Source organism: Dipodomys ordii, unplaced genomic scaffold, assembly GCF_000151885.1.
Source record: "Dipodomys ordii isolate 6190 unplaced genomic scaffold, Dord_2.0 Scaffold56, whole genome shotgun sequence".
NCBI lineage: Eukaryota > Metazoa > Chordata > Mammalia > Rodentia > Heteromyidae > Dipodomys > Dipodomys ordii.
The window spans coordinates 7015920-7042704 of NW_012267272.1; the positions used below are offsets into that span (position 1 = coordinate 7015920).

General features: G+C 39.3%; 1 protein-coding gene across 1 annotated transcript in view; it reads right to left on the bottom strand.

The window, feature by feature from the left end:
- Kdm7a (lysine (K)-specific demethylase 7A) overlaps nt 1-26726 on the bottom strand; it is a 77447-nt gene extending 50721 nt beyond the window's left edge. The window contains 2 exon segments of the mRNA XM_013021559.1: nt 2824-2909; nt 26653-26726. Of these exon segments, the coding sequence (XP_012877013.1) occupies nt 2824-2909; nt 26653-26726 (160 nt within the window).
- Between the last annotated feature and the right edge of the window lie 59 nt (nt 26727-26785).

Below are 26785 nucleotides of genomic sequence, written 5' to 3' on the forward strand. Positions count from 1 at the left end.
ACTCAGGAGGCTGAGATCTGAGGATCACAGTTCAAAGCCAGCCCGGACAAAAATGTCCATGAGACTCTTATCTCCATTGAACTACCAGAAAACCAGAAGTGGTACTGTGACTCAAGGGGCAGAGCACTAGCCTTGAGCTGAAGACCTCAGGGACAGCACCCAGGCCCAGAGTTCAAGACCCACAACTGACAAAAAAAGCAAGCAAGGAAGGAAGGAAGCAAGGAAGGAATTGCATATTTTTTTCTCATTGAAAACAATTCCTAAAACTCAAGGGTAGATTTTTTTCCCCACTATATACAGATATATAACTTTTATTTTTAAATGAAATCACCTATTTATTCTGCATATTTTTCTTGTATCATAAGCTTTTTTCTTTATTAAATATTCAAAAGCAACTTGAAGGCAACCTAGAACTTTAAAATGTAAATGTACTATAATTAGATTTTTATTCTGAAGCACTTAGGCCATTCTCAGTTTTCTTCAATATTGTGATTAATACTGGTATATATTAATCTATTCTCTTGATTCATTCAGGATAAATTTCTAGGAAAGCCAGAAGATAATTCACCATTTTTAAGATAGTCCATAATGCAAACTGTCTCCACAAAAGTGGAGGTTAATTCAAATTCTTACCAATATGTACAGGCAGCTTACCAGTCTACTAGCTTGGGGTCTTATGTTAACAAAAATAACAACTCCTAACTATTCAAGAGGCCTCTAAGATCTAAAGATCTTGGTTTGAAGCCAACCTGAACAAGAAACTCGATGATACTCTATTCCAAAAAAGCCAGAAGAGGAGCTGTGCTCAAAGAGCACTAGCCTTCAGCACAATGCCCAGGCCCTGAGTTTGAGCTCCCAGAAGAGTGAGAGAGAGAGAGAGAGAGAGAGAGAGAGAGAGACATACACAAATAAATAAATAAATAAATAAATAAATAAATAAATAAATCTGCTCATTCGATAAAAACTATGGTACTTCGTTGTAAATCTTTTCACTTCTGCAAAAACACATGGTGTTCTTGAGCTACAGCTCCACTTCTTGCTTTTTTGGTGCTTGCCTAGAGATAAGAGTCTCACAGACTTTCCTGCCTGGGCTGGTTTTGAACTGTGATTCTCAGATTTCAGCCTCCTAAGTAGCTAGGATTACAGATGTGAGCATTTTTTGTTGCTTTGGGTTTTTTTTTAAACAATGGTGCTTATATACAAGGCCTTGAGCTAGAATATCTATTTACATTGTTAATGAAATGACTCCAGGATTCAGTAGCTTTGCGTTTAAACATAGCTTTGCAAAACAGCTACATACTTAAGATAATTTTTCTCATATACTAAGTTGCCATAAGTTTCAAAAGAAAAATATAGGTAAATACTTAGTCATCAATAGACCCATCATATAATAAACTGCCAATTACTATCGTCTTTAAATGTGCTGACATGTAGGAGATTAACAGAAGGTATGATTACATGATTTGATCAACATGCTTTAAAAAATACAAAATCTCCAATTAACCACGAGAAAACTGCAAGTAGTGCTGTGGCTCAAGTAGTATAGTGCTAGCCCTGACCTCAAGAGCTAAGGGACAGCGCCCAGGCCCAGAGTTCAAGCCCCAAGACCAACAACAACCACCAAAAAAGTCCCACAAAATAAGCCATAGCTAACTAAATTTCATAAGGGAAAGAGATCAATGAAGGAATATTTTAGTAATGATCATAGGAAAATAAGAGAAAAAGTTCTGTTTGTGTTGCATAACTAAGCAAGTGAGATAAATTTTTAAAAGTAAGGTTTATAAGGAAAATAGAATGGCACCATAAGCACATATTTCTGCCTTTTTTTTTCGGTCAGTCGTGGGACTTGAACTCTGGGCCTGGGTGCTTCCCTGCGCTCTTCAGCTCAAGGGGAGTGCCCTACCACTTGAGCCACAGCACCACTTCCAGTTTTCTGAGTGGTTTATTGGAGATAAGAGTCTCACAGGCTTTCCTGCCCAGGCTGGCTTTGAACCGTGATCCTCAGATCTCAGCTTCTTGAGTAGCTAGGATTACAGGCATGAGCTACTAGTGCCTGGCTCATTCTTCTGCCTCTTAATTTAATGTTTTGTACAAGTTTAAGTACAAATTTAATTCAAATTATTTCATTTTGGGATTATACTTAAATTCTCTAAGACTAAATATTGATGCATTCAGAATCCAAAGCCTTTTAAATATTTTCTTTCAATTTTGTACAATAATTACTATTCTAATTTCTTTCTCAGAGCATTTGAAAAACACTAAAAGTACTTATTTCTTTGTGATGCTGGTATACATCAAAATATGCAGGAGGCTTCCCTGCCTTTGCTTTGCCCTTTTCAGGAGGAATGTGATCACAGACCTACTCTGGCCTTATTATACTGCCTCTCTGTATCTCTGTGAACAGCAGCAATGGAGTTTCAAGCAGAGAAATGGGCTAAGAAAGACTCACTATTAACAACCAAATTCAGAAAATATAAGTAATATTTTAGCCTAAGAACACCCTAATTTCGTCCTAAACATATAATGCATGTGTTCATTAGAGTCAAATCTTATTCTGGGTACTATCCCAAAACACTATTGTGAGAATTTCTGAGAAAAGATAAAAAACAGCCAGTAAGTTTCCAGAACCAGAAATTTTTACTTTACTATGTATGCTTCCCAAATTTCAATCTTTGAAAATATGTAATTAAGTTTGAAAGCTATGCACTGGCAAATAAATTTCATTTACTGAATAAATTATTTAACCATTCAGACAAAACCTGCATAATAAGTTTCCTCAGTGAAATCTCCACAGGTATAGCGTACCATACACCTAGGACTTACTCAGGGAGGAGCCATGTAGAACTGCACAGTTGGGACAGTGATACAGGTCAATGTCAACAGCATGATGTTCTTCTACTCCAACACAGCTAAGAAAAATAAAGGCAATAAAGTAATTCAATCAAAAGTCCTTTCTCAATGGTAATACAGTATCTGGAACTGATGTAAGAAATGTTCAACAACCTCACCAGCAAATTTTGTACAGTACAAAAACGTAAACAATGATAAATTTTATTTTCTTCTCCATACACATTATTTTTTTCCCCTAATCCTGGACTTGAACTCAAGGCTTGGGCACTGTCCCTGAGCTGCTTCTGCTCAAGGCTAGCACACTCTACCATTTGAGCCACAGTACCAATTCTGGCCTTTTCTGTTTATGTGGTGCTAAGGAATCAAACCCAGGGCTACATGAATGCTAGGCAAGCACTCAACCACTACGCCACATTCCCAGCCCAGATACACATATTACATAATTATAAGCAAGACAATTCCCAAATATATGTGAAGTAATTCACAACAGCAGTAGAGACAATAGAAATAATGTAAGTATAAGCTGTAAAACCCTCAACCACCATGTAAATGCCCTATTTTATAGGTTTGATGTCAATGAGTTTAAAGATAAATAATGAAGGTATAAATATTATTTTGAGCTGAGCAACAATGAATTATTACATAACAAAATCTGTGAGACAGGATGCCAAACTTTCAAAAATGTAAATGTATCTCCTTAGATAAATGTGCTGAAAAAGAAAAGGCTGAGCTAAATAAGTTAAGTCTATACCACAAGAAATTACAAAAGTAGGCAAAATAAAACTTTAAAACAGAAACAGAAGCCAGATGTCAGCAGCTCATGCCTGTAATCCTAGCTACTCAGGAGGCTGAGATCTGAGAATGATGGTTCAAAGCCAGCCCGGGCAGGAAAGTTCATGAAACACTTACCTTCATAAACCACTCAGAAAACCAGAAGTGGTGCTGTGGCTCAAGAGGTAGAGTGCTCGCCTAGAGCTGAAGAGCTGAAGGATAGCGCCCAGGTCCAAAGAACAAAAACAAAAAAACAAGTTCTAGCTACTCCAAGAGGCTAAGATCTGAGGATCATGGCAAGCCCAGGAAGGAAAGTCTGGGAGAGTCTTACCTCTAATAAACTACCAAAAAATAAATAAAAGCCAGAAGTGGAGCTGTGGCTCAGTAGAATGTAGCTTAGTAAAGTTGTTGAACATTCCCTTAGTCCCTGAGTTCAAGCCCCAGGACCAGTACAAAACAAAAACAGAAACAGAAAGCAAAAAACTAAGTATATAATGGTATCACACCAAAAACTGATTCTTTAACCAAATATCAATTATTTGAAAAGATTTATAAAATTAGCAAACCTTAACAAGATCAAGATAAAAGAAAGAAAACCCTATCAGGAATATTTTTTAAAGGACAAAACAAAATAATTTGTTTTATACATTAAGTGCAAAAGGGGCTATTATTAACATACTTATGCTAAAAGACTTAAATATATATGTGTATGTATGCTTGTGTGTAGACACATACAATCTGAATCCTGGGGAAAAAATAGAATTCTTGTAAGTATTAATTTCTTTAGAGACAGGGGAGGCACCAGGGCTTGAACTCAGAGCTTGTGCACTACCCTCTAGTCTTTACAAAATTTTTGCAACTGCCACACACAGAAAACTCTAGGCCCAGAGGACCTAAGACCTCATAAACAACTCTATCAAATACTCTAAAAACAATTATAATAAATTTGTTTAAAGAGAGGAAGCATGATATATTCTGTATCTCATTTTATGGCAGTATAACCTTGGTACCAAAAATTAGACTATACATTCACTTGTAAGTGTTATCTTCAGCCATACTAAAATAACTTCTGTTCATGAAACTATAAGGAGCTCTTATCATATAAAATATTTATCAAAATGAACTCCAGGAAATGGAAACAACATTTTTCTTTTTTGCTGCTTTTGTTTTCTTTTTGTCTTGTTCATTTATCTTTAGGAGGGGAAGAGAAAGGCACAGAAATAGAGGGACAAAGGGTAAACAGATACAGCAATGGTACTTTATACTAGACACTATATTTAAAATGAACTATACAACTTGTAGATGGGGATGGGAGGGAAACACTGGGGAAAACAGAGGAAAGAGGTGACATTGTCCAAAAAGGAATGTACTCATTATCTGACTTATGTAACTGTAGCACTTCTGTACATCACCTTCATAACGATAAAAAAATAAAATTTAGGGGCTGGGAAGGTGGCTCAGTGGTAGAGTGCTTGCCTTGCATACATGAGGCCCTGGGTTCGATTCCTCGGCACCACATAAGCAAAAAGAAAAAAGCCGGAAGTGGTGCTGTGGCTCAAGTGGTAGAGAGCTAGCCTTGAGCTGAAGAGCTGAGGGATAGCGCTCAGGCCCAGAGTTCAGGCCCCACAACCGGACCCAAAAATAAATAAATAAAATAAAATTTAAATTTAAGAAAGATAAAAAGTAAACCTTCTTAAGCTGGGCATTGGTGGCTCATGGGTATGATCACAGCTCCTCAGGAAGCTGAGATCTACACATCATGGTTCAAAGCCAACCCAGGCAGAAAAGTCTATGTGAGACTCTTATCTCCAATTAAGCATCAGAAAAGCCAGAATGGAGCTGTGGCTCAAGCGGTAGAATGCTAGCCTAAAAGACAAAACAAAACAAAACAAACCTCAGGTATAACATCCAGGCCCTGAGTTCAAGCCCCAGGACCAGCACCAAAAAAAAAAAATGTATATGGTGTTGGCTCAGGATACAAGTTTCTGAGATCTGACACCAAAATTACATGAAACTAAAGGAGAAAAAAGATAAACTGGACTTTACACTTTAGTCTGTTTTCTCAGCTTATTTTGGTATGAGTTAATCAAATGGGTATGGAGAGAAATAATGAAATAAAGTATAAAACAGATGCACTAGAAAATGAAAAACCAAGAAATGTATAAAATCTTGCTAGGCACTATTAAGAATCCACAAGAAGTTTGTTATAAACAAATTCAAAAACATTTCTTCATGATTATTTTTTTTCAAACCACACTCAGTCTAGTATGATCCCAAAATGAAACTGGTAGCTGCGAGTTCTTTAGGATAAAAATTAAACAGTTGAGGGTATTTGATGGGAATTAATACAATGATGACTTGTGACATTTAGGCTGCATTAAAGGGGTGTAACAAAATGATCTTTTTTTTTTTTTTTTTGGGACCGGTCGTGAGGCCTGAACTCTGGGCCTGGGCGCTGTCCCTCAGCTTTTCAGCTCAAGGCTAGCACTCTACCATTAGAGCCACAGCTCCACTTCCAGCTTTTTTCTTTTTGCTTATATGGTGCTGAGGAATCGAACGCAGGGCCTCATGCATGCAAGGCAAACGCTATACCACTGAGCCATCTTCCCAGCCCACAAAATGATCTTTGAGGTCTCCATGTAATTACTAGAATTTACTTAGTAGATCTTGAGCAACTGATCTAGATGAAACAAATTATGCTCGAAGAGGAGAATGCTTCTGGGCACTAGAGGCTTATTCCTGTAATTCTACTTACTCAGGAGGCTGAGATCTGAGGACTGCAGTTCTAAGCCAACCCAGCGGGAAAGTACATGAGATTTTTTTTTTTCTTTTTCATCCAGTCGTGGGGCTTGAACTCTGGGCCTGGGCACTGTCCCTCAATTCTTCAGCTCAAGGCTAGCACTCTACCACTTGAGCCACAGCGCCACTTCCGGCTTTTTTCTTTTTGCTTATGTGGTGCTGAGGAATCAAACCCAGGTTTTCGGCGGTGGGGCTTGAACTCTGGGCCTGGGCACTGTCCCTCAGCTCTTCAGCTCAAGGCGAGTGCTCTACCACTTGAGCTACAGCGCCACTTCCGGTTTTCTAGTGGTTTATTGGAGATAGGAGTCTCACGGTCTCTCCTGCCCGGGCTGGCTTTGAACTGCGATCCTCAAATCTCAGCCTCCTGAGTAGCTAGGATTACAGGCGTGAGCCACCACCGCCCGGCCCTACATGAGATTCTTATCTCCAATTAACTACCAAAAAGTAGAGCTGTGGTTAAATGGGCAGAGTGATATCCTTGAGCAAAAGAAGCTCAAGGACAGTTCCCAAGCCTCGAGTTCAAGCCCTAGGCAAGATAGATAGATAGATAGATAGATAGATAGATAGATAGATAGATAGATAGATAGATAGATAGATAAGATAGATATAGATAGATATATTAGATATAGATAGATAGATAGATAATAGTAATAAAGTTCTTAAGCAACAAAGGACATAATTACTAAACTGGAAAGAGAGCCAACAGACTAGGAGAAAATCTTTACTAGCAATACATCTGACAAAGGCTTAATATCCAAAATATACAAGACCGGAAGTGGTGCTGTGGCTCAAGTGGTAGAGTGCTAGCCTTGAGCTGAAGAGCTGAGGGACAGCGCCCAGGCCCAGAGTTCAGGACCCACGACAGGAACCAAAAAAAAAAAAAAAAAAGTTCCAAAATATACAAGGAGCTCAAAAATTAACACCCCCTCCCAAAAAAACTAATAAACCAATCAGTAAGTGGGCAAAGGAGCTAAATCTGAACTGAGCTAAACCATAAACTCATCTCTGAATATCTAGGAAACATGAGATGAACATTGCAACTAGCCAAAGACACCTTGTAAAACTTGGCTAAAAGAGGCATGAGTTCCTCTCCCCATCTTCTACTCTTCACTCATTTATTACCCCCCCACACTATATAATCTATTTTACTCGAATGTCAGTGATATCTTCAGATTTGGTTCATTTCCAATTCCCAAGAACACTTATATCTACACTTATTTTGAAATTTCACTTAGAACGTCTGGTAAATCAGTAAAATTTGATAAACTGTATAAATAGGTCAGTAAATTGGATAAACAAATCTTAAAATAATCATATTTCTGGAATTGGTGGCTGATGCTTATTATCATAGCTACTCAAGAGACTGAGATGTGAGGATCAAAGCCAGCCTAGGCAGAAAAATCTGTGAGACTCTTAATCTTCAATTAACTAGCAAAAAGCTGGAAGTGTGACTCAATTGAGAAAGCACCAGCTTTGAGCAAAGAAGCCAAACAAGAACTCAAGACTCTGAGTTCAAGCCCTAGTACTGGCACAGAAATTAAAATAACCATACAAAAAGGTTTTAGGTACCCAAACATATAAAATTTTTATTTTATTTTCAAAACCAATATCCACTTCCATTTCTCTGTGAGGGGCAGATAATTCCATCCTATTTTTTTATCAAGCTCATACATACTCTCTACCCTTTCTAACCCCTAATTTAAAAAATTCTAAAATCCCTATAGCTTTAATAGACATGGTAAGAGCAAAAGCAGTAGGATATACAAAAGGCTCAGGTCTCAAACTAAATTTTGAAAGAATCACTTCCAAACCTGGTCTAATCTTCAGTCTTTTCCTCATTTCATTAAAAAAAAACTACCCTTTGTAAACAAACTTTAACCCTTTTTCCCAACAGTAAACATTCAACGTTTATTAGACCATCATAGGGATGAGGGCTGGGGTGAGCTATGGATGGGGTGATAATCTGACCTTTGCTGAATAGCTTGCAGCTAAGAACAGCCTCACTACCATTTGGTGAGGTGGACAGTGGTAATTTTGACACTTTCTATTGTCTTAATCTTCTGAAATTGTTGCTTAGTTGGCTTTTTGGGGGACACCTGATGATAATAGAATTGATGAGTAACCAGAATTCCCTAGGGTCTGGGTCTGCCAAGCACTCTTTTTTCCTCTAAGATAATGTGTCCTTTTATATTCTCTACTCTTGGTGCTAAAAGAGTGGGTAGTCAAATTCTTTAAGATCAGTGGAACTCACTTAATATTCCACTGCTACAAACTCTCCCCATTCTTCAGCAATCTTTCCCTACCTTGTCTTCAAAGCCCAAGGCAAATTTTTTCCTCTTTGGTGAAATATCACTCACTTGTACACCACTCATTTGGTATAATACTGAGCTATTTTTAATAGCTCAATTTTTCCTAAATTGTGCTGACTTCTCTCAGTACATGATGATCTCAGAAAAATTCCTGTTCATTATTAACTTGCTACAAACTTACTCAAAAACCAAAAGTCTGTTCAGACTGAAACCCTAAGAACTCAGTACAGGTACTAAAGGTAACCGTTGGTAAAATAGGAAAGATCCTTCAACATGTAAATTAGTAACTTTCTCACTTTTCTTTCAGGAGTAAGGGCCATTTCAGTATTAATAAAATCATTTGAGGGCCATACAAAATTAATATAGGCAGATGGCTACAGGCAATCACTAAGCTTATTATAGCTTATGAGAAGCATAAATGTCTGTCCCATCATGAACCAAATTTAATATAGTTCATGGACCAAAGGTTCTCCATCACTGTATGATGGAAGGCTATCATAATTAAATTGATTCATTTTAATTTCTGGTTTAGGGTACACTTGGTAACACATGCCAGTAATCCCAGCACTCAGGAGGCTGAAGTACAAGGATCATTGGATTTGCAGTCTACCTAGGCTACACAGTGAGTTCCAGTGAGTCTGACCTACATAGAAGGACCCTGTGTCCAAAAAAAAAAAAAGGAAAGAAAAGAAAACTCTGGTTCAGTTTAAGTTTTCACATGTGCACAAAAAGTTTACTTTTCATATGACCTAAGAACAGTATACATCTGAAAATGTTTTGATGAGGCCCATTAAAAGGGTGCAATGCTTGGCGCTGGTGCTTGCCTGTAATACTAGCTATTCAGAAGGGTAAGATCTAAGGATCACGGTTTGAAACCAACCTGGGGCAGGAAAGTTCTTGAAATTCTTACCTCCACAAAAAGCTGGAAGTAGAGCTATGATTCAAGTGGTAGAGTGCTAGCCTTGAGCAAAAGTGCTCAGAGACAGTACCCAGGCTCTGAGGTGAAGCCCTAGTACCAACACACACACACACATACACACATACACACACACACAAAAGTGTGCCACAGGTCAAAATTTCCTAAGATCCAGAAACACAATCAAAGAAAGGTTGGATAAATGGGACTGCATTCAACTGAAGAGTTTCTGAATGGTAAAGGATAAAGCTAGTAGGGCAAAGAGAAAGCACACAGATTGGGAGATCTTTACCAGCTATACAGCAGATAAGGTTCTCATATCTAAAATATACTTAAAGCTCAAAAAATTAAACCCCCCAAAGCAAATGAATGGTGGACTAAAGACTTAAAGAGAGACTTCCCCGAAGAAGAAAAAAGGATGGCGAATAGACACATGAAGAAATGTTCAACATCTCTGGTCATAAAAGAAAGTAAATCAAAACAACATTGAGATTCTACCTCACCCCAGTTAGAATGTCCATTATTAAGAAAACTATTAATAACAGATGTTGGTGGGGATGTGGCCAAAAGAGAACGCTACTACACTGGTGGTGGGAATGTAAACCTGAGTTCAACCAACTCTGGTTACTAGTATGGAGGTTCCGCAGAAGACTAAACATAGAGCTTCCCTATCACCAAGCAAACCCACTCCTAAGCATTTACCCAAATGACCTTATTATAAACCAGCCCACACTAATGCCAGCACAACCATGTTCACTGCAGCATTATTTACCATAGTAAAGATAAGGAATCAACCCAGATGCCCCTCAGTGGATAATGGATCAAAAAATTGTGGTATATAAAGGCAATGGAAAGACATGGAAAAACAATTATATCAAGTGAAGTTAGCCAGACCCAAAGAAACATAGGCTACATGGTTGCCCTCATTTTTATTTATTTTTTGGGGGGGGTCCGGTCGTGGGGCCTGAACTCTGGGCCTGGGCGCTGTCCCTCAGCTCTTCAGCTCAAGGCTAGCACTCTACCACTTGAGCCACAGCGCCACTTCCGGCTTTTTTCTGTTTGCTTATGTGGTGCTGAGGAATCGAACCCAGGGCCTTGAGCATGCAAGGCAAGCGCTCTACCACTGAGCCACCTTCCCAGCCCTACCCTCATTTTTAATAACTAGAATATCTATATAAATCTACAAGTTAAGCCAAAGGATAGCAAAAGACAAATAATCACACTTGGACATGATTAATTAAACAGCACTCTAAGCACTGCACAGTGAAAACAAAGGATATTCTTAGGAGAGGATCACAATGACTCAATAGCTATGTGCATATGGCCATATAAAATGATGTTTATCAAAATGAACTCCAAGAAATAGAAATGAGGCTTTGTTTTGGTTTTTTTATGAGATTTTTTTTTTGATTGTACTGTTTGCAGCTATTTCTTTTTTTCTTTCTTTCTCCTCACTCCCCTTTGGCTTATTCCCTGTTGTTACTGTTCTTTTTTATTTCTGTACCCTTTGTCCTGAATATAAGTTGATCTGATTTGGGGAAAGGAAGGGAAATAGTGGGACAGCGACACTGATTAAACACCTATGTTGGAAATTAACTTTACAACTCAGAGGGAGGGGGGTGAGAAAACAAGGGAGGTGGTAACATTGTTTAAAAAGAAATGTACTTATTACCCAGCTTATGTAACTGTAACCCCTCTGTATATCACCTTTACAACAAAATTTAAATTTAAAAAAGTGTGCCAGCTGGGCACCAATAGCTAGCTCACATCTATAAATCCTAGCTACTCAAGAGGCTGAGATCTGAGTATTGTGACTCCAAGTCAACCTAGGCAGTAAAGTCAGTAAAACATTTATCGCTAACTACAAAAAAAAAAAAAAAAGTAGAGCTGTGGCTCAAGTGGTAGAATGCTACCTTGAATGAAAAAGCTCAGGGACAGTGCCCTGACAGTGAGTTTGGGCCCCAGGATTGGCAAAAGGAAAAAAAAAAAGGGGGTAGGTGCCAAAGGTAAATAAATAAATAAACTCACCAAGGCACCATTCAATTTCACTTTCGCACTTAACAAAATCAGAGTAATAACTCATTGTATACCCTTAAGCCTCATACTAACATCAACAATAAAGAAAAGAATGCCTTTAAGGTAAATCAATTTATGGCTTGCTCATCACATTTAACAACTCTGAAGTCTTAACTCTGGAATCAGGTGAAGTCTTGGAATAGGTGCAGCCCAGGTGAGACCTAGTTGGTCTAGAGCCATGCCACCAAATAATCACAGATGTTGGAATTAAGACTTAGTTTGGTTTCTTGCAGCAAGTTTCTTTTCTACGATCAAGACAATATGTAAATATGTAAAGCACAGGGCTTGCCATTGAGTAAGCAATGGCATAGTAAATATGCTAAGTAATAATGTGGTTCTACTAGGTGCCACTTAGTTCTGGTCAACAATTTATGAGCTACAATGTTTGAGTTATAAGTTTTGAGTCTAACTAAAAACTAGGCTTAATATTTTATGATTCAATGTCTCAGACTACACATTAGGTAACTCAACTGACTATGTTGCAAGAAAAAATTGTTTTCAATTTTAAATTAATTTTTGACAGCTGAGTTGGGAAAAATACAAGCTCTCAAGAGAATCTGTCCACCTGTTTCAGAACCCTGGCTAACCTAACCTAGCAGATGTATAACTGGGTAACTTAATTTTTCACTTGTTTTTCAATTTCCTCGTTTTAGTGTAGAGATGGAAATTACAACAGTATCTCTCAAAGGATTAAGAAAACTAATAAATATATCTTATTCTGCTAAATAGTGATTGGCTTAATAAATTGTCATTCCTAATCAGAGTACTAAAACACTCATAGACATTTTCAATTGTAAACAGGTTCAGGCAGCTTTTTATTTGTTTGCTTTGAACCAGGTCTTCAGGCTGGCCTCAAACTAACAATCTTCCTGCCTCAGACTCCTAACTGATAGAATTTCAGGAGTATTCCACATCTGGTTCATGCAGAATTTAAGCCTGAGAGATATCACTTTATTATTATGAGTCAGGTAATGTAAAAATTTCAAACTTTTGGGGCTGGGAAGGTAGCTCAGTGGTAGAGCACTTGCCTTGCATGCCTGAGGCCCTGGGTTCGATTCCTCAGCACCACAAAAGCAAAAAGAAAAAAAGCCGAAAGTGGACTGTGGCTCAAGTGGTAGAGCACTAGCCTTGAGCTGAAGAGCTGAGGGACAGTGCTCAGGCCCAGAGTTCAGGCCCCACGACTGGACCCAAAAAAATTTTTTTTCAAACTTTTATATATGAAATATTATCTTTGAAAAATAAAGCTAGGGGTAGAGATACAGCTCAGTAGTAGTATGCTTCATATGTGCAAGGCCCTAGATTTAAGCACCAGTAAATATACAACACAGCAACTACAGGATCATTTATATGTTATCTCTTACATATAGGTATCAGAGTGAGAAACAAAACAAAAATATTTTATGAAGCAAGTTGTCTTCTTAGAATTTGCTCTCTGCCTTCTAGCTTCTTCTGCGTCCATACTTACCTCTTGTAATACAAGGGAAGGAAAATCAGTAGTAAGCCCAAAAGGTGGAAAAACTTGGCTTCCAGCTAATTCCACATCACATGCTGTCTCCATGCTATCTCCTATAATTTTTGGGGGTGGTAATGAGGTTTTGAATTCAGGGCCACTCAACTAGTAGGCAGGAACTCTACTACTTGAGCCACAACCTCAACTTTTTGCTTGTCTTATTTTTCAAATAACACATTTTGCCTAGGCTGGCCTGTATTGCAATCTTCCTATTTATAGTTCCCACAGAACTGGAATTACAGGTGTATACCACATGCAGTTTTTTATTGGTTGAATTTGAGGTCTCGGTGATCCTCCTCGATCTCAACCTACTTTCTGAGTAGCTAGGATTACAGGCAGGAACCCCACACCCAGCTCAGCTGAGGGAAGACTATTTTTGGTTGAGGGAAGTCTACCTAATAACTAGCAAGGAAAAAACATAAAAGTTCATTTGAACCTAGAAGTACACGAAATGTTTACTGAGTCCAGATTCTTGTGAAATCCAAGATTAAGTAATTAAAATTCCAGGAAATTTTTTTCCTAAGCCCCTGAAACACTCAGTCCAACTATAGTTCCCAATCTTGGCATTAGAATGCTCTGTACAGCTTTTCCAAGCTATTACTAGGCAGTCTTTCAATAGAATGAAACAGAAAAGAAAGAAGAGCTATAGGAAGATCTCTAAGACACAATGTAAAGCAACAAAAGCCAGGTGCAGACCAGTTTGTATAGTGTGCTCAACAAGCAGATACAAATGCACACAGGCACATGCGTACGCATCCATTTATAAATGAGATGTGTCTGGAAAACTGCAAGAATTTGGTTAACAGTACAATGGAGGAAGGAGGAAAGGGAGATTGCATTCCACTGTATAGCTTCTTTAAGCCTTTAAAATTTTGTTCTGTGTCTGATTTTGGGCGGGGGGGGTTATGGGTCATGAACTCTGGGCCTGGGCACTGTCCTTGAGCCACCTTCCCAGTCTATTTTTCTTTTTGTTAAAAAAAAAATGGCTGGGAAGGTGGCTCAGTGGTAGAGTAGCTTGCCTGGGATTGGATTCCTCAGCACCACATAAACAGAAAAGGCCAGAAGTGATGCTATGGCTCAAGTGGTAGAGTGCTAGCCTTGAGCTGAAGAGCTGAGGGACAGTGCCCAGGCTCCACGACCTACAAAAAGAAAAAAAGAAGAAGAAAAACCACATTCCCAAATTCTACCTTAAAATCTACAAGGAAAAGTTAATGGTAGTCCAATAATCTATTCCTAGCAAGTTCCCCAGGTGACTCTTTTGTAGCCAGCTCAGCAGAGAATGATACTGGGGAACTACTGCTCTAAAACTCTAGCACTATATTATTCACACTTCCTATGAAAATGCCATTACTTCAATTAGACTTTGGCTGCTCCTGTGGCTAACATTCAATAAATAATTTAGAATGTTCTATTTCCAACAAACCTCCCAAAAATGATTCCAAAGTGAATCTACACAAAATATTTACCAACTGGCAGAAAGCAGGAATACCAAGCAGACTGAGAGGTGTTAATTTGGGCTACTATCCTAGAGCCTGTTTGAATATGTATTTTGCAAATATAAAGGGTAGAAAATAAATGTGAGAGGAATAAAGAACAGATTAACTTTTCTTTCAAGATCTTATGCTAAATAGTTCAAACTTTTTTCAATGAAGAAAGTATGTTTTTACTATTCAATGTTTAATTGCAAGTATATTTGTACTACTGTAAGAAAGATTCCTATTCATTAGATTAGATTACAAATACAATTTTTACTTCATTTTTGCATATAGTTCTTTAAGTGCCCCTATATTAACTTCATTTTCTAAATACATTTTCTAATAAAAATGGATAGATTGTAAATATAAATCAAATTTTAAAAGATGAACCAATGCCCATCAGAAACATTTCAATCCAGTTCAAGTTTTATTTTCCATTGTGAGTACAGGAAGGCAAGTAACATTTTCTAGGGCCAAATGTTACCTACAGAGTATTGTCTCTGTGTGGTGATCCTGGGGTTTGAACTCAGGGACTAGGCACTGTCCTTGAGCTACTGTCCTTGAGCTACTGGTGCCTGGTGAGGAGACTTACTATACAGAGAGCTAAGGTAACAGCAAGCCAAAAACTTTTTTTCTTGCTGGGTACCAGTGGCTCACACCTCTAATCCTAGCTACTAATGAGGCTGAGATCTGAGGATGACGGTTCAAAACCAGCCCGGGTAGGAAAGTTTGTGAGACTCTGATCTCCAATAAACCACCTGAAAGCCAGAAGTGGCACTGTGGTTCAAGTGGTAGAGAGCTAGTCTTGAGCTGAAGACCTGAGGGACAGCACCCAGGCCCAGAGTTCAAGCCCCACAACCGACAAAAATACAAATAAAAATAAAAAATTTTTCTTGTTATATTTTTGCCTCTTTTGGCTTTTTCTGTTTATGTGGTATTGAGGAACTGAACCCAGGCCTTCATGCATGCTAGGCAAGCACTCTACCAGTAAGCCACCTTCCCAGCCCTCAGAAACTTTCTAAGCTGGATACAGGTGGCTCCTGCCTGTAACCCTAATTACTCAGGATGTGAAGATCCAGAGGATCATGGACGAGGCCAGATAAGGCAAAAAGACCACCATCTCAAAAATTAAACTAGGTACAGTGAGTATAGTATCAATACTATCTACATGAAAATCATAGGTAGGGAGGTCAAGGTCCAAGGTTTGGCTCTATTGGCAAAAATATGAGCTCTTATCTGAAAAAGTAACCTTATCCAAAAAGGGTTAGGGGCTTGGCTCAAGCAAAGAGTGCTTGCTTAGCAAACATGGGGTCTTAAGTTCAACTACTCATGGGGACTTTTCTGCCAGGGCTGGTTTTCAACTGTGATCCTCAGATCTCAGCCTCCTAAGTAGCTACGATTACAAGCATGAGCCACTTGCACCCAGCTAAGAATTTTATTAATCACAATAATACAAAATATATCTTAAGAACAATCCAAGAAATCACTCAAAATTTCTACACTGTAGCTGGGCACCAGTAGCTCACACACATAATTCTACCTACTCAGGAAACTGACATAAGAGGATCAAAGTTCAAAACCATCTCTGGCAGAAAAGAAGGTAAGATTCTTATTTCCAACTAAAAACCTGAAGTTTAACTGTGGCTCAAGTGGTAGAAAGCTAGTTTTGAGCAAAAAAGCTAAGGGACAGCAACCAGGCCCTGAGGTTCAAGCCCCAATACCTGAATATACAAAAAACAAAAAACTCCACCTTGTGATTATTTCTTTTATAAGTGATAATATAGAAACAGAAACTCTTGAGTTACTCCCAGGCCTGACACCATTCACCAACTAGAAGTTATTTTCAGCGAGACTTCAATGCTAACTTTGTTGTATTAGAATGATCAGAAATTATGATTTAAAAAAAAAAGAATTGTGAGATAAATCCAACTTAGAGCTCTAGTAAAGAAAAATCATAAATTCTCACAGTATATGAAGATAAACAAATCAGTATCTGAATGCTTTATTTTTCCTCTTTTGATCAACACTGTCTTTAAAACATAAATTTCAAAGTATCGTTACAAATAAAAATAATTTCCAAATGTAGAGTGCTAGAAATTTAAGGACATCCAATGTTTACCATGAATAAAGCTAAACATATACATAAATATGTAGGTAGGTGGATGTGTGTATATACAGCACCACTGTTAAGTCGAAGTGGAGAAAAAAGAAAATCTAGCTGAAGAACCTATCAATATAAGTCCAGTTAAATTATGGTAAATCCACAGACTGGATTCTATGCAGCTTCATTTCCAATGAAGGAAATACATGTATATTCTGGTATGAAAAGCTCACCTAGATCCCCTCAATTTCGGTAAATGAAAGATACAGAAGCAGATATAGTATGACACCTTTCCTCCTAAACAAAAACTCAAAACCTTACCTAGGTAAGGCACCAGTGGCTCACACCTATAGTCCTGACTACTTAGGAGGCAGAGATATGAGGATTGGGGTTTGAAGCCAGCCTGGGCAGGAAAGTTTGAGACTTTTTTTTTAATTTAAATTACCCTTCCCTCATTTTCTCCCACTTTTTCCCCTCCTGATCCCCTTCCCCCTCATAAATTACAAAGTTCATCTCCAACATAGTATCTAGTGAGTATCACTGATAAATTGGTTCACTGTTTGTCCTACCATTTCTGTGATTCCCCTTCTGTTCCCCAAATCCAATAAAAGTATATACAAGACAAAGGGTACAGAAATAAAAAAGTGAGCTGGGTGCTGGTGGCTCATGCCCGTAATCCTAGCTACTCAGGAGGCTGCGATCTGAGGATCACAGTTCAAAGCCAGCCCAGGCACGAAAGTCCTTGAGACTCTTATCTCCAATAAACCACTAGAAAACCGGAAGTGGTGCTGTTGCTCAAACGGTAGAGTACTTGCCTTGAGCTAAAGAGCGCAGGGACAGCACCCAATCCCAGAGTTCAAGCCCTACAACCGACCAAAAAGAAAAAAGAGGTTCAGGCCCTGAGTTGAAGCCCCAGGACCACTAAAAAAAAAAAAAAAAAAAACACTTTACCTATTCTTTTTTTTTACTAAGGGGACCACAAGAAAGGGACAGCATCTTTTCAGTATCCAATTTTCTCTATTTTGTTTAAATTCTTCAAACAAGGTGCTCTTGGCTTTTTTTCCTTGGGTGTACTTACTCCTCCCATTGAACTAGGCATTGAACCTAGGACCTCAAGTATGTTAGACAAGCACTCTATCACTGAATTATACCCTAGACCTTGTATTCTGTTTTGAGTCCGGGATACACTATGTTGCCTAGGCAGGCCTTGAACTCATAGGTTCAAGCAATCTCTGAAACACCAGGCAGTTTGTTTTGTTTTGTTTTTTAATTACTTTAATGACATGTTATGATCAAAGGAGACATGGGCCCTTTCTATATTTTTTTTCACTGAACACTAACAAATATAACTGAGAATGCTAATGAGATAATTTTAAAAGACTAATAAGGGGGAAATGATCAAGCAATTTAATTTGGCCTCTACATAAACTGTATGACAAAGTATCAAAGACTAGATGAAGCAAAAAATTTCTCCTTATGGAAGTACTAGCTAACAAGGCTTTTGTAATTAAAACATGTTTGCAACATGTATAAAAATAAATACATGCACAAGGTTATTTGCTCCAGTACTGTTTCTAATTGCAAAAATACTATAACAAGTTAAATGGCCACACATGAGTGGTTGAACAGACCAATTAGATCTACACAAAGATGTACACTACAGAAGTAATGAAAAATTAAGGAAAGCTCTTCATGAACATGGTATGAGTTTCAGTATGTAAGAAACTGAAAGAAAGCAGAGAAAGGGATGACACTGTTCAAAAAGAAATATACTCATTACCTGACTGTAACTGTAACCTCTCTATACACTACCTTTATAACAACAATAATTAATTAATAATATGGCTAGTACATGGAAGGCCCTGAATTTAGTTCCTAAAAAGGAGGGCAGAAGTCTATAGGTATAGCTTAGTGGTAAATCATCCATGTACATAGCATTTGTGAAACCTGGATTCAATTCCCCCATGTGTATGTACATACATTACAGAAGATAAACTATAAAGACGCTACTTACAGTCAATGAAAAGCAGGCAGGAAGAGGGCAATAAGAAAGTTGCAGGAAGGACAGAATGACATTTCTTAATATACCTTTTATAATACTGTGAAATTTATGTAATCACTTAATCTCAATAAAAAATTATTTAAAAAAAAGAATCAAGAGTGATGGGGGAAGCAGGGCACCGGTGGCCATTGCCTGTAATCCTAGCTACTCAGGAGGCTGAGATCTGAGGATCGCAGTTCAAAGCCAGCCTGGGCAGGAAAGTCTGTGAGACTCCTATCTCTAATTAACCACCAGAAAACTGGAAGTGGCACTGTGGCTTAAGTGGTAGAGCGCTCGCCTTGAGCTGAAAAGTGCAGGGACAGCATCCAAGCCCAGAGTTCAAGCCCCACAACCAACCAAAAACAAAAAAAAGAGGAGTGATGGGAGAGGGAAGTGGGCGGAGAAGTGGAAGAAAAATGAGGAAGGGGTAACACTTATATTTATGTAACTGTAACCCTTCTGTATATCACCTTTGCTATATATATATATATATATATATATATACACATATATATATACACATATATATATATTTGTATGTGTGTGTGTATATATATATGTATATGCACATACACACACACACACACACACACACACACACACACCTTTCATATAACTGACTTCTTGGAACTACAGTAATGCTTTACACACTTAAAAGATAAACCAAGGGCTGGGAAGGTGGCTCAGTGGTGGAGTGTTTGCCTTGAATGCATGAGGCGCTGGGTTTGATTCCTCAGCACCACATAAGCAGAAAAAGCCAGAAGTGGCACTGTGGCTCAAATAGTAGAGTGGTAGTCTTGAGCTGACGGACAGCGCCCAGGCCCAGAGTTCAGGCCCCACAACCAACAAAAAAAAAAAAAAAAGATAAACCATCAATTAAAAACAATCAGGATATGGAAAGGAATTTGTTTCTCACAAGGGGCTGGATTTACAGAGAATTCAACAAATAATTAAATATGTTATAGATGAATGAGAAGTTTCTCAATATTAGCAAAAGTTACCGGTAGGAAGGGAGAAGGCTAAAATGAACACTGTGATAATGTCTAGAATGAAAGATATCATGAAAAGTTACAGTTTTTACTATATGTGGATAACAGGTACAGTTACAATACAGTTGTGTGTGAATGTATGTGTGTGCTTAGTTTATTTCCTAACTATGTCTACTGGGAAGACCTAGCAGTCATGGTCCATCTACTGCCAGATAGACCTTGATTTCTAAACACTGCTCTCCAAAAAACACTACTCTCACACAAATATACACAAAAATTACCAAGCTGCTATTAAGTCATACTGTAGTTAATGGGAAAGGTATAATATTTTTATAAACAGAAAGCCAAGTAAACAATCACTACAGTAATAAAATGTGACTTCCAAAAAGAACCAACTCCTTGGTAGCTAGCAGCTGTGAGATCAGCATCCTCCAGCTGTTTCAAAGCTGTGCAAATTATTTTGCAGCTTAAATTGCTGGAATCAACCAAAGCTCGGGTTGTAATCAAACTCCTCTACACCTGTTCTCTTATTTTCAGGCTCCTCACTTTGAATCTTCAAAAATAAAAGAAAATCTGAAAACTAAATTTCATAGGACATACAAGGGTAACAAGTAGTCATCAGTCTCAAATTAATGTTGTGTTTTGCTATGTTTTTCAATTTTTTTTTTCAAGGCTAGCACTGTACCACTTGAGCCATAGGGCCACTTCCAGCTTTTTCTGTTGATTTGGTACTAAGGAATCGAACCCAGGATTTCATGCATACTAGGCAACCACTCTATCACTAAGCCACATTCCCAGCCCTGTTTTTCAAATCTCGATAAAAGAATTCTATGTTCTCTGGGATAAACTAACTGGCATTTAAAAAAAAAAAAAACAAGCAAAAAACTTCATGCCAGCATTGAGGATGCTGAGACAGGAGGATTACAAGTTGGAGGCCAGCCTGGGCTGTGTAAGGAGACCCTGGTTCCCACCCCAACCCAGAAAACAAAATGACATGCATGATATTCAATAATCTAGCTATGTGTTTTCTTATAGGGAGATATATGTTCACTTACTAGGTTTGTGTTAACACTAAAAGACTTCATCACTAAGGGCAAATGTCTATAAACAAAATATTTGCATAATTTTAATCTTTGATTTTTGATAAATATTGTAAGTATTCTGTCCCCAGAGAAATTATAATTTTGATATATTCACACTCAAAAATCTGATGTGTGTGTGCTAATCTTGAGGCTTGAATTCAGGGCCTAGACACTGTCCCTGAGCTTTTTTGCACAAGGATAGAGCTCTCCACTGTTCCACTTCCGTGTGTGTGTGTGTGTGTGTGTGTGTGTGTGTATTCCATCCACTTCCGTGTGTGTGTGTGTGTGTATTCCATCTGTGTGTGTGTGTTTGTAATTGAAAATAAGATCTCCTGGACTTTCCTGCCTGAAGCTGGCTTCAAACCTTGATTCTCAGATCTAACTTCCTGAGTATCTAGGATTACAGGCATGAGCCACCAGTGCCAACCTAAGAAAACGACTTTTAGCAGGAGGCCGGGTGGCTCACGCCTGTAATCCTAGCTACTCTGGAGGCTGAGATCTGAGGGTAGAGGTACAAAGCCAGCCAGCCCGGGTAGGAAAATCCATGAAACTTTTATCTCCAATAAACCACCAGAAAACTGGAAGTGGCGCTGTAGCTCAAGTGGTAGAGCGCTAGCCTTGAGCTGAAGAGCTGAGGGGCAGCGCTCAGGCCCAGAGTTCAAGCCCCACGACTGACCAAAAAAAAGAAAAGAAAACAAAGCCCGGGCAGGAAAGGCCCTGAGACTCTTATCTCCAATAAACCACTCAGAAAACCAAAGTAGCACTCTGGCTCAAGTGGCAGAGTGCTTCCCTTGAGCTGAAGAGCTGAAGGATAGGGCCCAGAGTTCAAGCCCACGACCAACCGAAAAAAAAAAAACCTTGGCCTACAAGACTGTATAATGTTTCCCCTCACTTCCCTCCAAATGGACATTCTTTTTCTTCCTAGAAAATGACACACATGACCCACTCTATTAACACTGGACTTCAATTTCCTTTGCCCCAGCACTTGGTGGATATCCTTCAGTACAAAGGCCTACCATCATCACACCATATAAAAGTATCATTATGCCAGTGAGTCATACCTGTAATCCTAGCTACTCAAGAAGCAAAGATCGAGCTGGGAAGGTGGCTCAGTGGTAAAGTGCTTGTCTTGTATGCAGGAGGCCCTGGCTTCAATTCCTCAGCACCACATAAACAGAAAAAGCCAGAAGTGGCCTGTGGCTCAAGTGGTAGAGCACTAGCCTGAGCTGAAGAGCTGAGGGACAGCGCCCAGGCCCAGAGTTCAGGCCCCACGACTGACAAAAAAATAAAAAATAAAAGCAGCAGCAGCAGCTAAGATCTGAGAATCAAGCTTTGAAGCCAACTCAGTCAGGAAAGTCCATAAGAATTTTATCTCCAAGTAACCATCAAAAAGCCAGAAGAAGAGCACTAACTAGCCTTGAGCCAAAAGATGAGGGGTAGCACCCAGGTCCTGAGTTCAAGCCCCAGGACTAGCACCAAAAAAAAAAAAGTAACATTACCACTCAGCCTCCTCTGTATAGCACTCATCATTCATTTGTCATATGTATTTGTGTCTCCCAAGTAGTGTCTCCCTAGCTAAACAATGTCAACAGAGAGCAAGAATTTTTGTTCTACTCAATGCAACATTCTCAGCAACAAGAACAGCTCACCTTTGCCATGTACCAGCAATCCTCCTCTCAGGAAGCTGAGATCTGAGGATCGTGATTCAAAGCCAGCCTAGGCAGAAAAGTAAGACTCTTTATCTCCAGTTAACCACTCAAAAAGCCAGAAGTGGGGCTGTAACTCAAAGTGGTAACATACTAGCCTTGAGCAAAGTAAGAGTTCAAGCCCTACAAAAAAAAAAAAAAAAAAAGCTCCTAGTATATTACAAACTAAGTCATCATACTTAGTAATAAAATGCAGAGACAATTCCAAAATACACAATTTTTTTTAAAAAGTTTTTTTTAACTATAAAAAAGCTTGCCTGATGTCAGGCATCGGTGCTCACACCTGTAATCCTAACTACTCAGGAGGCTGAGATCTGAGGATCTCTGTTCAAAACCAGCCCGGGCAGGAAAGTCCATGAGAATCTTATCTCCAATTAACCAATTAACTGTGTTGTGGCTCATGTAGTGGAGCGCTCCTCTGGAGCTAAATTGCTGAGGGACACCAGCTAAATTGCTGAGGGGCACCCAGTACCAGAGTTCAAGCCCCACAGCCAAAAAAAAAAAAAAAAGATTGCCAGGTGTCCGTGGCTCATGCCTATAATCCTAGCTACTCTGGAGGCTGAGATCTAAGGATCACAGTTCAAAGCAGTAAAGTCTGAGACCCTTCTCTCCAATTAGCCACCAAAAAGACAAAAGTGGAGCTGTGATTAAAGTCGTAGATCACTAGCCTTAAACAAAAAAACTCAGGCCCTGAGTTTAAACCCAGGACCGAGGGGAGGGGAGGGAAAGGGAAGAGAAGCAAAGGGGACAAGAAAAACACACTTATTTTAGTGTTAGGTTTGGGCACAAAGGCTTATGAACAGCTCCCAGGCTCTGAGTTCAAGTTCCAGGACACACACACACGAATATGTGACTTAAAAGGCTGATGAAAGCTAAATTCTAAGAGGATCACAACAGTTTTTCTTGAGTGATCTGGAAGTACTATGGAAAGTCATACAACCTGAAGATTATAGAGAGTATGGAATTATCAGGAAGGAACTCTATAATCTCTCTTCCACTAGGACTCACATCCCTAAACTGGAAAACCTTTCCCAGGAAAACCTTCGTCAGCCACTTGGGTATCACTTGCTTAGTAAATGTTTTGTTTTGTTTTTTTCTTTTTCTTGCAAGAGGGAAAAAGGGTTGGAGGGACCAAAAATGGGAATTCCTGAACATCATGGATACAGCCTTAGACTTGGAAGAAGCTATTCTATTTATCCTGTAGCCTACCTGAATTAAGGAAGAACTTTTTTTCCCTGTCAGAACTTAAGACAACATTTGAAATTCCCAGACATCATAAACTCCAGGCACAGAAAACCAAATTTAAGCCATGATTCAGTTATTCCCAAATCTTAAGAGCTGTTTTACTTATCAAGAAATTATCCAGACATGTTTTTTGGAGGAGAGTGAGGAGAGGGGCACGCAAATGGACCAAGGGAAGATGAGCAAATGTAGTCATTATATTCAATGCACATTATATAAATAAAGAACTATGTAACTTCAGGATAGGTATGGGAGGGGGGAAATGGGAGAGAACGATGGAAGGGGATGACACTACTCAAGAAGCATTGTACTCACAGCCTGACGTGAAATTATGACCTCTCTGTACAAGTACTTAATTGTATCCAACCTCTTACCCTCCTCTGCATATGGCTTATTTCTGGAAAGCAAGGAAATCTGACAGTGAGGATTAAAGGTATGTTTTTCCTTTAGGGGTCAATTCTCATAAAGGCAAATATGTAATCATTAATACATTAGAAAATTTGCTATGTTCAAAAAAATCACTTATGTACAATAAAATATTAAAATCACTTATGGTACAAAAAAATACTAGTTAGTATGCAAAGTGCTGGTGACTCACACCGGTAGCTGCTAGCTACTAAGGAGGCAGAGAGCTAGAAGATCTTGGTTCAAAACCAGCCCAGGCAGAAAAGTTCGTGAGTCTGCCTCCAAACTAGCTGACAAAAAGCAGAGCCAGAGGCCTAGCTCAAGAGGTAGAACACCAACAGAGCAACTAAGCCCCTGTGAATACAAGGCTCTGAATTCAAACCCTAAAACTGCCAGTAAATACTGATTATAAGGAAATCATGTGTATTCTAAATTACCAATGCTTCGTTCAAAATCAAAACTTACTAAAAAGATACTACTTTTAAGCCAGGCACTGGTGTAATCCTAACTACTCAGGAGACTGAGATCTGAGAATCACAGTTTCAAGCCAGCTGGGGCAGAAAAGTATGTGAGACTTATCTCCAATTAGTTATCAAAAGAGCTGGAAATGTAGCTGTGGCTCAAGAGATAAGAGCACTAGTTTTGAGCAAACAAGCTCAGGAAAAGGAATAGTAGCCCTAAGCAAGGCCAGCACACAAAAATAAGATATTACCTTTGTAAAACAGTATCACTAAACTTTCCAACTTTTAACAACAGAATCACATTAAAGTCTCAAGAATTGATGGTTAAAAAGACCCTGGGCTCAAAAACAGTAGAATCACTTCTGCAACTAAGTTACACATGGGCTGGGAATGTGGCTTAGTGGTAGAATGCTCTTGTAGCATGCACGAAGCTCTGGGTTCTATTCCTCAGTACCACCTAAACAGAAAAAGCCAGAAGTGGTAGAGTGTTAGCCTTGAGCAAAAACTCAGGGACAGTGCTCAGGCCCCGAGTTCAAGCCCCAGGGACTGGCAAAAACAAGTTACACGTATTTGTGGTAAAACACAGTTGATGTTTTGTTTTGTTTCTGTGACTCCTTCACATATACCCTTCTTTATTTCCTCTTCAACTTCTCCAATCTAGAAATCTGTACTTAAATGTATCACAAAATTCTCCAGAAAATATTTGAAGTTTTTCATGGCTTTAATATTAAGCTACCTAAAGCAAAAAAAAAAAAATCTAGTTTAAAATTTGCTAACCTATCAAATTCTCCACATTGCACAATAGAGCAGACTGCATAAAACTTAGTTCTCTGAAAATAAACATTTATAAACTTAATTCTCAATAATCTATTTTGGTTTCTTAGAATGTTATAGGAACAGAGAAGGAAGAACACTAAATAGGAAAGATATGGTATCTTCAAATTCCACCTTTATATGGTCAAAACACAAGAAAACATCAGTTCAGACTAGTAAAAGAACTCTGGATAATTTAAACAAGTATCAAGGTTAAAATAATATTCCTCAATCATCTGTCAACCTGTTCAAGATTCCCTTTATATAAAAAGAGGACACTGGCCTCCTTTTAAAATGCTGTTTGTTGCTGTTGGGGGGTAGGGAGTGTGTGTGTGTGTGTGTGTGTGTGTGTGTGTGTGTGTGTTTGTTGCTGTTGGGGGTAGGGAGTGTGTGTGTGTGTGTTGCTGTTGGGGGGTAGGGAGTGTGTGTGTGTGTGTGTGTGCCTCGTTTCCTGCTGTCAGAATGGGCTAAGCTAAACACTGATTAAGGAAAACTAACTGTACTTGAAAATTAAGTAAAACTATACCTAGCACTCAACACTGAAAGGAACCTTTAATTTAAATGGCTTTCGCTCGTCGGACCAGTAGAGGGAGACGAAGACATCTGGCCTGGTCGTGCAGTGTTTCTGTAAAATTGGGGAGGGGGAGCGGAGGCTGTATTTAAATGTCCTGCTGTCAATCAAAGGACACTTCCTACAATCACAGTCACCACACCAGCTATTACTCCCGAGCGTGCTCTCGCCCAGAGACAACACTCAACGGTGCCCAGGAAACCTGCTTCCCCGAAAGGTGACCGCAGGCTTTGCCACAACATCCAAATAAGGACTTTGGGAGCCCAACCCCAACTAGTTTCTTTGTTTAAATGCCGGCGAATCCCTCCCACGCCGGAGTCAAGAGGCTGTGGCGCCGCCCTTTATTAGCCTCACACTTTGATTACAAAACACACGAGTCGGCGGCCTGGCGGCGGAGGCGGCCCGAGCTCACAAACGTCAAACCCCAGGCGCGGTGGTGGTGGCGGCGGCGGCGGCGGCGACCGAATCCCAGGACCCCGTCCGTCCGTCCGTCCGTCCGTCCGTCCCCGCCCCCCCCCCATCCCCGTCTCCGCACCGTCCCAAAGTTGGTTGACCGGGTGTCGCCGGCCCCCGGGCACTCGCCCGGTACTCTTTGTAAAGTTTGAGCATCGGCGCGAGGGCCCCTGCGGGGAAGGGGGGATCCGGGAGCCGTCCCCGCGGCCCCGGCC